The sequence below is a fragment of the Vombatus ursinus genome, unplaced genomic scaffold (genome assembly GCF_900497805.2).
Source record: "Vombatus ursinus unplaced genomic scaffold, bare-nosed wombat genome assembly UNPS02014809.1, whole genome shotgun sequence".
In the NCBI taxonomy this organism is placed as follows: Eukaryota; Metazoa; Chordata; class Mammalia; order Diprotodontia; family Vombatidae; genus Vombatus; species Vombatus ursinus.
Genome location: NW_020954587.1, coordinates 2,120,435 through 2,135,807, shown reverse-complemented (window position 1 = coordinate 2,135,807; position 15,373 = coordinate 2,120,435). Strand labels below are relative to the sequence as shown.

Here is a 15,373-nt window from a genome sequence, read left to right as displayed (position 1 = left end):
AGTATACTGTCTCAAGGGTTTAGAAAGACATTTTTAAAACTATGAGAATCTTAAATGCTATTTTGGTGTGACTTCACTGAGGGTAAAAATTCTCATTTAATAGAAATTTGGGAACAGTAGTATGAAGACAAGCATAATTTGACAGTTTGCTAATATGAATTAATATTTAGCCAATAAAAAATTCACTCAGTCATAGTTTCTTTACAGTGAGAAAATGTTCATTTGTTTTCAGTCATTTCTGACTGTGACGCTATTTGGAGTTTTCTTGGCAGAAGTACTGGAGTGGTGTGCTATTTCCTTTTCCAGCTCATTTTACAGATGAGGAAACTGAGGCAAACAGGGTTAAATGATTTGCCCCCAGTAACACAGATAGTAAGTGTCTGAGGCCAGCTTTGAAATTAGGAAGTTGAGTCGTCCTGACTTCAGGTCTTGCACTGTATCCACTGAACCACCTAGAGGCCCCAAGAAAACATTATAATGATGAATTTTCAAGTTTGACACTGTAAGGCATCTAAAATTGGATTAGGTTATATCATTCTATTAACCTAGAGTACATTCTCTAGCATTTGGAATCAATTCATTTTATAAATAATATTTTTAAAAATGTAGCATGGGCTACCCTTCAAATGTGAACTCTTACAACTATTCTAGTTTCAAGGCATGCTTTAGGTCAACATTTATTCAAAATCACAGCTTATGAACTAACCCTCCCACCCATGTTTCCTTTTTACCAGAGCAATCAGAGAATCCTTCAGTTCAAATCGATGACATCCAATATAAATAGCAATTAAATTCTTTCCATATATACAGGGGTTCACTCTTCCTCATCTTACCAATAAATCCCCATATCACCAAAGGGAGAGAGAACATGTGAAAATGGACATAAATATAGGAAATACACAGAGCCAGGGAAACTCACTCACCAAGGCTGGAGGAACAATCTCTCCCTACTCTTGCATAGTGATGCTACTTTAGAACCTTATGGTAACAATGACCCTTGATTCCCCTTTTGAGCAATTTTTGATGTAGCTCATCTTGAAACTTCAGTGACTAAATCTTCTTGAATGGATTCCAAGGAGGATCTTGTTTCTGATGAATTTTGCTCTGTTATAGTAAAGTTAGTGAATTTGACAAACTAAGTTATCTTCAGATAGTGTTATATCAGAAAACAAAATGTCAAATGAAGATGGTAGAAAACAATGTATTTTTTTTTTGGTTGGTGAAAATACATTTAAATGTGAATGTTATAAGGTGCAACAGCGTAAAAGCAGTGAAAAAAAGCTTAAACTTGAAGTTAGCTGATGTGGTTTTGAATTCCAGCATCAACGCTTGGCAGCTATGTTACCTGGGGACATTATTTAACTTCTCTGATGACTAGTTTCATGATATGTAAAATGGGGATAACATACTATTGGCCTTTAAAGGTTTTGAGGACAATTCTTTGTAAAATGCACACAAGTTAGCATGAGGGTAATGAGAAATTACCAATGAACCGCTAGAGTAGGGGAAAAAATAATTTTGTCTTTACTTTCAAACAAGAATGTACCATGTATCACATCTTGATGAGAATTCATTTTCTCTTAAAATACTACCAAAAGAAATTCCATGACCTTTGCAATGTATTCCTGTTTTTTTAAAAAAAGTTTTCAGTATCAGTTTTTTCCAAAACAATAAACTAACTTTGTATTACGTTTTATACCATTTTCTAGTTTTTTTATTCTAAGTGAAGGGAGAGCACTATTTGATATAATTATCTTTTCAATATTAAAAATAAAATAAAGCAAAAAACTTCCCAAAAGCAAAAAACTTCCCAAAACCAAAAACTAAACTATTAAAATGCTCCTTATCCTTGGTTTTTCCAGGATGTTTGATTCCAATGACTTTAGTTTTTAAAAATACATTCTTTATGTTTTTAAACTTCTTTAGGGAAAAAAACCATTATCATCAATCATTATGCTTTAGCAATCATCTATTGGAAGAAGATGGTGTGCTAGTTTTCTTCCCTATAAAGAGCCATCTTTGACCATTATGCATTTACCACCCCAAAAAGACAGCTCTATAACTAAAGGAATCTATAAGCATGTAAAAACAAACAAACAAAGAAAAAAATTATAGAAATATTCTTGTAACTCTACATAAGACTCAGTTTCCAATTTTATCGGCAGTTAGGTTTTGATTTAGCCATTTTGGCATTTTTCACACACTACCCTTCCTCATCTTCATTTTTTTGATATAAAACAACTAAAAAGCATAGTAATAAATGGAGTCTTTCTTAAAATTATAAGTATTATTTATCTAAAACAAAGAGCAAGCATTACCTGTAATGGAAATTAACTAGAAACCTTTCTAGTAAGATCATGGGTGAAGCAAGTCCATTTTCACCACTATTATTCAATATCATGTTAGAAATGCTAGAATATAGTATAGTATATTAATAAGACAAGAAAAAGAAGTTAAAGTAATCAGAATAGTTAATGAGGAAACAAAAATATCACTTCTCAGATGATATGATGGTATGCTTAGAGAATCCTAGAAAATCAACTAAAAACAAAAAACTAGTTTAAACAATGAACAACTTTAGCAAAGCTGAACCAGGCATGTATCAAGGCACTTAAAAATGCCTGTGATTTTTTCCTGTTTACCTATTTATTTTAGTTTACCTATTTTTTTTAACCTGTGTAACCTTAGATGAGTCAGTTCAATTCTCTGGGCTTGAGATCCCTCATATAGAAAATGGGGAGTTGGATATTATTTACAAGGACCAAGATAATTCTCAGTCATTTGAAACATATTTAATATGTTCATGAATTTTGCTTATGTTTATGAAATATGTTAATATGAAACATTTAATATGGAACATATATAATTTGAAAACATTTGAAACATGCTTTCTTAGGAAGAAGAAAAATATTAAATGTTACTTCTATTTTCTCTAAAAGTACAATTCTAGTTTCCATACAATCAGGTAAACTACCTTATAAAACATTAAACATGCAAAAAATCAGGCTTGATTTTACAAGTCTAATGATAACTCAATCAAGTCTTGATTAGGAATAAAAAGAATTTTGTTTTTTGTTATTAATTTTTAGGAGGCCAAAATTGTGCAGGCAACAAGGATGAGCCAAGATTCACATATTTTTCTCTATATGTATAACACATGAAAAAGATGTTAGAAAAATAATACCAATAATAATTCATATTTACATACTGCTTATGTTTTACTGCTTATCATCCTTCTTTGACTTATTTTATATGAACTTATTTCATTCTGACTTGTATCACATTTATTTATCTCTTGTTTCCTACTAAACTAAAAACTTTTGTATCATTTAGTGTCTATATCTCTAGCACTTAGCATAGTGTAGTAAGTATAGTTCAATGCTAAAATATAATAAGTTTCTAGTAAATATTGATTGATATTTTATCCTAAATTTTACTTTTTTTTAATCTTGTGAACTAGAGATCAAGTTTATATTAATGTGGCATTTACTAGTCGCTTTCTACATTCTGCTGAAGCTATACTGATGTTAATTTCTAAAACTAAGAGTGGCAGGAGAGGTATTACAATGACTTTTGCTCTTAAGGCTGAAGTCACTAATTTTAAAGCCATGGTAAGTAACTTTTGTATCTGTTGTTGATTATGATCATCTCATGTAAAGTTGTATTAATGTCTTTACTACAGGCCATAAACATTGAAAGTAAATATGTCTTTGCTCTTTTATGTCTACAGTAGGTATTATACATGTATACAAATGTATATATGTGTATGTATGTATTATGTATAATGTGTAAAAATATTCCTTCTGTTTCAATCTCTTGCCTTTGTTCCTCTAATTGCCATGTTGTTCCCCCTCCTCATAAGAATGAATCTTCAAATATATAATGCAAATCAAGGAAACAAGATCCATTATAGCAAATTTTCCTTTGCAGACAACTTTTAAAACATATTTATCCAAGTATCTGATCTGTCAAAGAACAATAATACCAATTCTACATATTAAGCAATCATAGTAGAAATAGTTTATTATTGCTATTATCATAGGTGCTAATTTCAGCCAATTTCCCTTCATTTGTTTTCATTTTGTATGCAGAATATTTTATGTGCGTATTTCTTTTGTTATGATGATCTACTAATATTTCTAATATGAGATATGTATAAGCCATGAAAAATACGTCAGAAAAATAATATCAATAATTCACATTTACATAGTGCTTATGCTTCACTACTTGTCATCCTTCTTTGATTTATTTTCTAAGAACTTTATTCATTCTGATGTGTCATATTTATTTATTTCTTGTTGTATTTACTGAGAAGAGGATGAGCAGATGTGGAGAGGTGAAAAGATAACTTTAGAATATTTGACTTAAAATGTAAGATTCGGGAGGAAGTGCGGATGTTTCAAATTAGTCAACTGGACCTAAACGTGGTGTGTGCATTAGTTAAGCTACCAATGGATCTATGATTTAGGATTAGGATTACCTCTTGGCCAGTTTTTCTTTTTATTCCTTCCCAAATTTATACTTTTCTGAAATGCCACTCTTACTCATCTAAATCTGAGGAAGCAAGAGATCTTATCAGAGTAAGATATATAAAACATCTGATTAATCTGAAAGTTTAGAAATCCTTTTTGAAAATATTTGTACCCACAGATAATCTTAAAATGAACAATATTCTTTATTAGAGAACAAAAATCACAAAATCACAAAATTTTAGAGTGGCTGGGAACTCATAAGCCATCTAGTTCAAAACATGTGAAAATGAATCATCCCTGCAGTATACCTATAAATAATCATATGATGGCAGCTAGGTGTCACAGTGGGTAGAGCACTGGCCCTGAAGTCAGGAGGACCTGAGTTCAAATCTGACCTCAGAGGAAACACTTGACACTTACTAGCTGTGTGACCCTGGGCAAGTCACTTAACCCCAATTGCCTCAAAAGCAAAACAAAACAAAACAAAATAATCATATAATCTTAGCATGAAGAGTTCCATTATGTTTCCAGGATATTCATTCTATTTTTGGCTAATCCTAATTGTTAGAAAGTTTTCCTACCATCAGTCTTAAACTCATCACTTTTTACTTCCCATTTCACCTTGTTCTTCACTCTTGGGCCAAATATAAGAAGTCCAATTACTCTTCCATATGACAGTCCTTTAAGTAATTGAAGAAAGTATCATTCTCCTCCATTCTCCCTCCCATCATTTCTGAGTCTTCTCTTACCCTGTTCCTTCACCCAGTTCTCATATGATTTGAACTCAAGATCCTTTACCATCTGGGTTGCTCTCCTTTTGAAATACTTCAGGTTACCAATTTCCTTCTTAAACTGGTACTCAGTATTGAGCTCAATTCTCTAGCTGTGGTCTGACCAGGACAAAGCACAGAAAACTAATGTTTTTATATCTGTAACTATTCATGCAGTTTTAGATCATTTTAGCTGCTTTAGGCTGAAATATCTCACTACTTATTTGTATTGAGCTTGCAGTCCACTAAGATTCCCCAGATATTTTTTATAAAACTGTTGTATAACCATACCTTCCTCATATTATACTCATGAAGTTGAGTTTTTGTACCCAATTGTAAAATTTTGCATTTATACTTATTGAACTTCATTTATTACATTCAGGAACCTGGAAAACAGTATTCCTAGTGACTATGATAATAGCTAGTAATCATATAATGCTTTAAGGTTTACTAAGCACTTTCTGTGTTATCTCATTTAATCTTCACAACAATTCTGTGAGGTAGATACTATCATTAGCTCCATTTTATAGAATAGGAAACTGAGGTTGAGAGAAATTAAGAGATTTCCCTCGGGTCATACAGCTAGTAAGTATCTGAAGCAGGATTTGAGTGTTCCCATTTCAAAGGACAAAATTCTATGCACTGCACCATTCAATTGCCTACAGTAATGTAAATGAAAGAACAATAGCAAGAAAACAATCAAAATCAAATACCATAATACAATAATAAAGTCCCAGCAAAGATACATGAGAAGGTATCTCTCTACCTCCTTTGTGACAGTGAAGGATTTTGGTTGTGGAACACTATATATATAAAATATGAAATGTTTTCAATGTGCTGGTTAATTTTGTCAAACTGTCATCTCCTCTCCCTCTCTATTTTCCTATCATTATTTCCCACTTTCCCCCTCTACCTTCGTTCTCTTTTAATAAGACATGAATTTCTGAGAAGAGGAAGGGAGGGGATATAATGGGAAATATATATGATGTAAAAAGGAAATGTATAAAGAAAATTAACTTTAAAATAAAAATTGACAAGCAAGGGAGAGAACAATAAACAGAGAGAGCCATGTCACTGCAAATGGATATGGGAAATAGCAAAAGGAGATGATAAGACTAGGGAACTGGATAAAGGGTCTCACTCCAGTGAGGCTGAGACATAGAGGAGAGGAGTTCCAGTAAAGAGTGCTCTCATAAGATAAGAAGTATGTGTTTGGTATGGGAAGCAGGGACTTCATGATTTTAATCTAGGGGGAATAGGTGCTTTATAAGGTAGTTTTGTTCTTCTCTGGGCAACATCCTGGCCCAGGAGGATTGTGTGAGTTCCTGGGGGGCAATTAGCACCCAGAATGGTATGTAAAATAAATTAAAAAAATTAAGTGTTATTGGTGATGATACTTACAATTATTTTCATCCTGTAATTGTGATTATTATTTTGTCATTACTACATTAAAAAACCCAATTTCTCACAAATAAAATGTCATGAAGAGTAATAAATTTTGTGTTGTTTTTGTTTGATAAACAAGAGGACTATTTATTTATAGACAAAACACAATAAGATTTTCAGATTCAAATGCAAGGATGAAAAAATCCTGTCCTCACAGGACCATTTCTTATAACAAAGAATGAAAAAAGAGAGAAGGAAAAAAAACAAAACAAAACAACATGTCAGCATACCCATATCAACCACGTCTGACATTAGATGATTGGATGCTCCACCTCTGCTTCCATTTTTGGAATCAATGTTGATCATTGTGGTTGCACAGTGTTTGGTTTCAGATTTTTTCATCCTTGCATTTACGTTGATGTAGTTCTATATATTGTTTTCTATGTTGTTATTTTACTTTGATTCACTTCATATGTCTTCCTTTGATTCTCTGCATTCTTCATATTGTTTTTCCATATACTACAGTAATATTATATTAAATAAATGTACTACAATTTGTTAGCCTTTTCCCAATTGAACATCTACCTTTCTAGTTCTTTGCTACTGTAAAAGGCACTGCTATAAATATTTTGGACTGTGGGGGACCTTTACTTTTTCATTGATCTCTTTGGAGAATATGCCTAAGAGAAGGAGCTCTGAGTCAATGCATATGGGCAGGTTAGTAATTTTATTTACAAAATTCCAAGTTGCTTTCCAGAATATTGGACCAATTTAAAGCTGAGCCAATAGGATATCAGTGTGCCTGTATTCTCAAACCTTCCCCAACATTGACTATTCCCATCTTTTGTTATTGTTGCCAATTTGCTAGGTGTGAGGTGAAATCTCAAGAGCTGATTGATTTTCATTTTGTTTATTATTATTGATTGTGAGCAATCCTTCATGTAGTTTTTAATAGTGTGCTATGCTTCTTGAGAACTTTGTCTATGTCTTTGATCTTTTTTTCCATTAGGGAATAACTAACATTAATTCAATTGAAGTTGAGTATCATTCATTATGTATTCTAATGAACACTTTACATCTCTTCCTTCTTCTACCTGCAGTGCAAAATAGAAAAAAAGTAATTTCTCAATAGATTGATAATGAAGGTTTTCAGACATATGGGGAATTTTCCTTCCCACTATATTATCTACAAGTGAAACCATTAGAGCTGCTATGCGTATGTTTCTCTAAACGTTATTTTGACCATATAAATATCTCTGAGGAGCAATAACGGTTCTTCTATAAAATCAAGCTTTTTATATGTAACAATTATATAAGTACTTACACACCCAATGATTTTGATATCAGAGAAGCATTTTTAAAGAAGTTTGTTTTTGATTATTAAAAGCATCTTTTCCCCCCTGAAACAACTCTTTTGCCTTGCCTACATATTCTTCATGTATACTTTCAACATATCATTTCAATTTATTATGTTTTATGGTATCAACTATTAAAGTAGTTGTACAAACCAAAACAGAGGGCTCTTCTATCTTTCACTGACAATATTTTTTGTTTCCTAATGATAATTATATTGGGTTGTATATTCTGTATTAAGGATTTTTATTTTATCTTTTAAAAACTTCTGCTACTTAACCTGTCTTTCTTAGACAGTTTGATAGTGTCAGCTGCTCTCATGAATTTTATTTTCAAAGGATTTATCAAAGAGGAAAATAATTTCACTCAAAAATAGAGACAATAAAAATTTGACAATTAGGTTTAAATTTGTTAAAAATTTCAATTATCTATAATCATTCTCTTTATAAAAAGTTGTAGTTTTGGTATGTGTGTCTCTTTGTGTTTAAGTCAGCTTATTGTATTGACCAAAATTAATGACATTAAGATATAGCTGATGTTATAATACATTTAATTTCTACCCAGGTATTTTTTTTAACTTTAAATGTATACATGTCATGTTCAAATACAGCAAGCAGATAATTCTTACACTTATTTATGTCCTGATTCTACATTTACTGCTGGTGATAGTAGGAGATTCTTATAAAGTTTTGAAGAAATCAATTAAAATTTTATTTTATTATTTTGCCCATACCATTTTAACTGATTTTCATGTTGCATTTACTCTTTATTGTGGCAAAGTATAGATATCAGTCTCAGTTGTATTAATTTTGGTTTGAATCTTGGTTTCATTGAAAAAAAAGAGAATAGGTTTCATTTTGAAAAAGAGGTGTATTTGAAAATATAAAATTACTTAATTCATTTCTTTATGTGTTTCCTCCTCCCTCCCAAGGAGCATGCCTCACAGTTTGGAAAATTTTACTGTATGTAAATTGGGGCATGAATTTTTCATCTCCTTCACCCATTTTAACAGTAAAATGTCTGTTGAAAAGAGAATGGGGAAGATATATGGCACTTCTTTATTATTGTTTATTTGTTTATTTAGATAGCTTTTTATTCTGGGCTTAGGTCAAATTTTATAATTCAGAGTGTTACTTTTGGTTTTATTTATAACTATGATTTTACCTTTTACTTTTCTTCAGGAAATTGTAAGCTGCAAAACCCCATGTTATGAATGGAAAGAAGTTACTGTTGGTATTAAAAATCCTTTTCAAACTGATGGAGAATTCAGGTAAATGATGTTCCTACTTCACGGTTATTAGTATCAAGAAATATTCAGATCTCAATTCTTTATGAAACTAAACAATTTTATTACCTGTTTAAAATGCCTAAATGAGGTTAAATGAAATGTGTTTACATTTTAAATTTAAAAAAACTTGTATATGATAAGCTGTGAATTACTATAGTAAATAAAGATAAATAAGCTTTACTTGAAATTTATTGCAATAAAATTACACTTTTGACCAAATTCAGTCCACAAAATTTAACTGTTTTTTTTTTATTTGATCCAGCACACTTCCAAAGAGAAACAAAGCCATGCTAATTATTAGACTTTCCCCCCTAAATCTTTATCTCACTGGTTATATTACAAAATTGAAATATTTATGCAAAATGTAAAATAGACTTTTGCTGTAGGCTTACATTACTCTCAATTGCTGTATGCCCCACTTTCACTATATCTATACCTCTCTTGAGACAAGGATAATTTAGGGGAATTAGAGATGAAAAAATAGAACCTAACTGGCATGAATATGACTTTTTAGGACATTATAAAAATTAAAAATATTTCTTTAATATTTTCTTTCTTTAATATTTAAAAAAACATACCATCTAGAAAAATAGTGTTAAATATTTGAGAATGAATGAATACTTCACCTTGAATCTAAATTTTTTGTTTAATTCATATTCCCTTTGATTTAGGAATGTTCCTTATAAAAGTATATGAAACAAAACCATGCTATTATTTTAATATTTGATAGCTTCCCTTTCTATTATTCTGTGATATTCTAATCCATTGTCAGTTACAAGGCAGTCATATAAGTAAAACTACCAGATACATTAATCATTCCTGATAATAATTTATACCTGCAGTGAAAATATTGCCTCAAAGATTTTGCTTCCAATTCTCATGGTACAGGAGAATTATTATCCTTTTCAAGTTATTTAATTGAGTGTAGAAACCAGAGAACCCTCTGAACAAGTGGATGAAATAGGTAAATCTATGAACACCTAGAGAAAACAAATTATTTCAGACAGCCCAAATGGCTAGCTTTAGCTTCTAGAAAGAAAGAAAACAGAATGAATAATACAAAATTTGGCTTTCCCTTGTGTAATATCTCGTAAAGAAACTTTTAGTAAGTTACTGGAGGGAATTACACTTTTATTCATTTTTAAAATCTTGGGAAGGTGTTTATTGTGCTTGTGACTCTACAATAGATAACTTTTAAAATTAAGAGAAAATACAGCTAGGTAGCATAGTAGATAGAGTGCCAGGTCTGGAGTCAGGAAACCTCATCTTTCTGAGTTCAAATCTGGTCTCAGACACTTACAAACTGTGTGACCCTAGGCAAGTCACTTAAATCTGTTTGCCTCAGTTTTCTCATCTGTAAGGTGAGTTGGAGAAGGAAATGGCAAACCACTCCAGTATTTTTGCCAAGAAAACCCCAAATAGGATCACAAAGACTCAGACATGATGGAAAAAATGTCGAGCATAATCAATTTGAAGTGCATATTATAGAATCAGTTAAACTATTTTAAAATTTTACTTATATGCATATATATATATATATATATATATATATATATATATAAATGTGCACTTGAGCTATTACTATGAACAATACTAGCATGATGGCACTTGTGAAGAGTGAAAGAATGGTACTTGTGAAAGCCTGATGAAATCATAGGTCTGGAATAGGGGTAGGGAACCTGCAGCCTTGAGGCCACATGTGGCCTTCTAGGTCCTTGGGTGTGGCATTTTGACTGAATCCAAGTTTTACAGAACAAATCCTTTTATTAAGGGGATTTGTTCTGTGAAGTTTGGATTCAGTCAGAAGGCCTCACTTGAGGACCTAGAGGGCCATATTTGGCCTCGAGGCTGCAGGTTCCCCACCCCTGGGACTCTGGACAATAAAACAAAGATAAATCTACCATCTACCTCACAAGGTTGTTACAAATCTTAAAGTGCTTTGTAAATGTGAATTACTGTTTTTAGAAATATGTAACGGTAATATTAATGGGGGACTGCACTTAGCAAAGTGCCTGGCACATAGTAGGCATTTAATAAGTGTTGATTGATTGATTGGCACTTGTTGCTGTCCCCCACATTGAAGGGGAAGACTCGGGGAGCTTGTTTCCTGGAGAGTCATGGTGATGTGTAAACGAGGTGCCTTGGTGAGTTTGTGTAGCATGTTTAAACATTTTGTAATTTGTTCTGGTGATCTCTTAATACGTGCATGGCAACAACCTCTTTTCTTGGCTGCGTTTTTGGAATATGAACTAGGAAAGCCTTTGAAAAGCCCTGGTTGGCTTCACCACTCACTCATTCTGAGGTCAACAAAAGCCTTCTAAAGTTGCTCCATTTTGTATTGTACAAATGCATACCAGAACCAGTAACAGAATGTCTACACATGCTCCAAAGTATCTTCAAGACACTTTCGTTGCACATCATCTTGACTCACTCAGAAGCAGGCTCCAATCTCTCTATGAATCGATAAACATTTGTTAGGCACCTACCATGTACCAAGCACCGCTAAGTGCAAAATCCTATTATACTTCTTCACATATTTCTAAGAATAACCCACATTTACACAGCACTTTAAGATTTGCAACAACCTTAGCAGTACATGGTTCAGATTTGTCTTTGTTTTATTGTCTAGGCCTATGATTTCATTACTGTAGGGAACTCTGAGTGTGGGAAAAATAGTTCTTCTGTTAGATAGTTGCTGTAGGCACTGGGAGCTTAAGTGTTTTGCTCATGGTTATGAAGCCATTGGTGAAAGTCTAACGCAGAATTGGAATCTCGGGCTCCTGACGTAGCTCTTCTCCATATGATCTTCTCAAAAAATTTTCTCACGTACTACCTCGTGCAAAAGGAGACATCAAATTAATAACAAAATCAATTCTAGAACTCAGATCTCTTGACTATCAAATACATAATTCTTTTCATTAAATGATACTGATTTGTCAAACTCAGAAAAAACAATTTAGAAGTCAATTTAGGAGTATAGTTTTATTGCTTTTTTATGCAAGTGCTCTTCTCCCCACTTATGCCTTTCACATTTTTCTCTACATTGCATAAAATGATGCATAAAATCATAGACTGGTAAAACGTTAAGGGTCAGAAGGAACCTTCAAAGTCACTTAGCCTAACTTCTACTGGAAACTTCTTGTCTCATATTCATAACATTCCTGAGGCTGTTGATGATGTTGAGCATCCGGCCTCAGCTTCCCGTGCTGAAGAAGGAAGGCCTCCAGCATTAGGAAATGTTTTATGGGAAGCAGTATATTTCAGTTCAGCAGACTCTAATTTGTTTAAAAGATCCTTCTTATTTTGTGCTCAAATCTTTCGTCTTATAACACACACACACACAGAGACAGATCCTAGTTCTAGCCTTTGTGAAAAGCACAAAAGTCGAAGGACTTTTCATTTCCATGTGAATTAGAGTGATAGATTTGGAGCAGAAAGGGATCTTAGAAGATAGCCATTTGAAGTTCCTCATTTTATCTTTCCATTAGGTCTTTCCCTGAGTTCTTTAGTTAATGCTTTAGTTAATCCTTTCCAGGGTTTTGTCACATTTGTCTCTCTTCCTTCTCCTTCTCTGTCCTACTGCCCCTCAGTCTCCTTTGCTTATTCTTCATCTCTGCCATGCCCACTGGCTGGGTCCTGGGGTCTTAAATCTTCCTATAAACTCCTTTGCTTGGTTACTTTATCAGTTCTTATGGGTTCAATTTAGACAATTCCTGGTTAAATCTATCTAGCCCCAGATTCTTTCCTGAGTTATAGTCACATATCTCCCACTGCCCTTGGATATCCAATGACATCTCAAACTAACCATATCCATAAGATAATCCTCCTCTTTTCCAAACTATCTCAGTTGAAGGAATCACTGTCCTCCCAGTCACCCAGGCTTGCCACCTCAATGTCATTCTTAACTCCTTGCTTTTCTGTATATTCAGACCCTTGTCAAATCTTGTCATTTCTATCTTTATAACATGTCTAAACATGTCTCTTATAGAGGTTCATTTCTACCTTATACAGCATCTTTCTTCTTCAGTCATATAACCACAACCTTAGCTCAAGCCCTCATCAACTCTCCTAGAAGTAGACTTCTAACTGGCTCTTTATTTCAGGTTTCTCTCCACTCCAATCCATTTTGTGTTTATCTTCTAAGATGATTTTTCTAAAACATAGGCCTGACCATGTCACTCTCCTTACTCATTGAACTCTTGTGGCTCTCTATTGTCTCCAGAATCAAATATATTTTTCTCTGTTTAGCATTTAAAGCTCTTTATTTCGTGTTTCAAATTGACCTTTCCTACCTTTCCAGTCTTCTTATATATCTTACTCGCCTCCACACATTTGGAGATCTAGATAAGGCTGCCTTCTTGAAATTCTTTGAAATACGATGTTCTATTTCCAGACTCCAAGTATTTGCACTCACTGTCCCTGTTCTCCCTATCCCCCCCTTCCCCTCTTTCCCAACCCGTACTGGAATTCTTTGTTTCTTCATCAGTGGTTATTTTGGCTTTTTAAAATAGCAGATGAATATGTTATTATTGTTTTTCATGATATTATGGAAGTTATTAAGACTCCCTGTCCTTTTAATTTCATTGATAAACAAAATCGGGTTAGAGCTGTAAAGAAATTTACAATCATCCAGTCCAAGAGTTAAAATATGTCCAGAGCACTGAATCTTGATGCCACTTGTTTTTAAGAGGAAAATAAACATTTTTTACATTTCAAAATAAATTTTCACTTTAGTCTAACTCCCCTCATTTTATAGCTGAGGAAACTGACATTCAGAAAGCTAAAATAATTTGCCAGTCATATAGGTAACAAATGTCAGAACCTGATTTGAACCCAGATCCACTGATTCTAATTCCAACACACTTTGTCCTGGCACCAGCCTTATCCTTCCTTCCCCCTCCTCCCTCCATTACAGTGTAATGATCATTACTGATTGAAATATTTTTCCCCTTTATGCAAATATCATTGAAAGACTGATAATTAAACAGCTCCAATAGCAAATGAAGAACAAAATATTATGATTTTCTCCTCTGTTGAGGAAATATAACGAGCAAATTTTCATTCTGCAGTCTGGATAAATTTCAAAGGGAAACAGGAATACTTAGACACTGACACTATCTTTTGAATTCACATTGTGGGTCGAACAGGAAGATTTTTCAAACTTTTTTGGGGAAAATTATCTTACAATTTATATATAATTTATATATAATTTATATGCTATATCTTATAATTGCAATTACTTTTAATAGATTAACAAAAATGAAATGTTGCTTTTTGTCTGTATTTTTGGTAGTTTCTCATCTTTAAGACTTTTAAATATAGTATAAATTTCCAGTGTTTTCATGATTTTTGCTTCATTTATTTCAGTGTTAATTTGTTGGAGTCCTCAACTTTTGTACATCAGACAACAAAGTTAAATGAATTAAATGAATCGACAAAAATTGAAAACTCTCGGTAAATTTTTTTTTCTAATTTGTTCATTGAATGAATAAGGTTATAGTCTATGTAATTTAAATTCTAGCAAAATGTATCCCAATTATGAGTTTGAAATTTATTTGCACAATCTCATATGTTGATTTTGTTATTCATCATTGTAGCTCACTAACATTCTGTCTCACCAGCATGTGAATATTCATTGAAGGATTTTTCCTGTTTAATATTTAACATGTCACCCTAGCTTACTTCCCACCCTCCTGTTCCTCTACTACCTTTTATCTTGAATTTTCACAACTAACACAAACCCCTTCTTGCTACTACTTCTTCTGTACCATTCCGTACAGCTCTTTTCTTCTTCTTTGTCCGTATTTCTACCAACTTCTTCCACGTCCCTTATCCTTTTGCAAATAACCTCTTTTTCAACTTTTTCTCTTAATTTTTTTTTACCTGTATTCTCATGAATTGAACCTGGTTTTGCCTTGATTACCTACCCTTCCTGGTAATCTTTTTCAGTAATGGCTTCCCTTTTTCCTTTTTCCTCTAACTCATTGGATCAGGAGGAGGAATTAGCATACTCCACACCTCCCAATCTCACTTCCAGGCCATTGCTCTGCCACCGTCACTCAATAATCTTTTCTTTTTTCACAATTTGTGTTATTCCTTTTTAA

The 15,373-nt window shown here is 32.8% G+C and overlaps 1 protein-coding gene across 1 annotated transcript in view; it reads left to right on the top strand.

The window, feature by feature from the left end:
* CFAP47 (cilia and flagella associated protein 47) overlaps positions 1-15,373 on the top strand; it is an 857,531-nt gene that overhangs the window by 318,044 nt on the left and 524,114 nt on the right. The window contains exons 37-39 of the mRNA XM_027875456.1: positions 3,461-3,611; positions 9,163-9,251; positions 14,637-14,723. Coding sequence (XP_027731257.1) covers positions 3,461-3,611; positions 9,163-9,251; positions 14,637-14,723 — 327 coding nt within the window. The remainder of the gene's footprint in view (positions 1-3,460; positions 3,612-9,162; positions 9,252-14,636; positions 14,724-15,373) is intronic.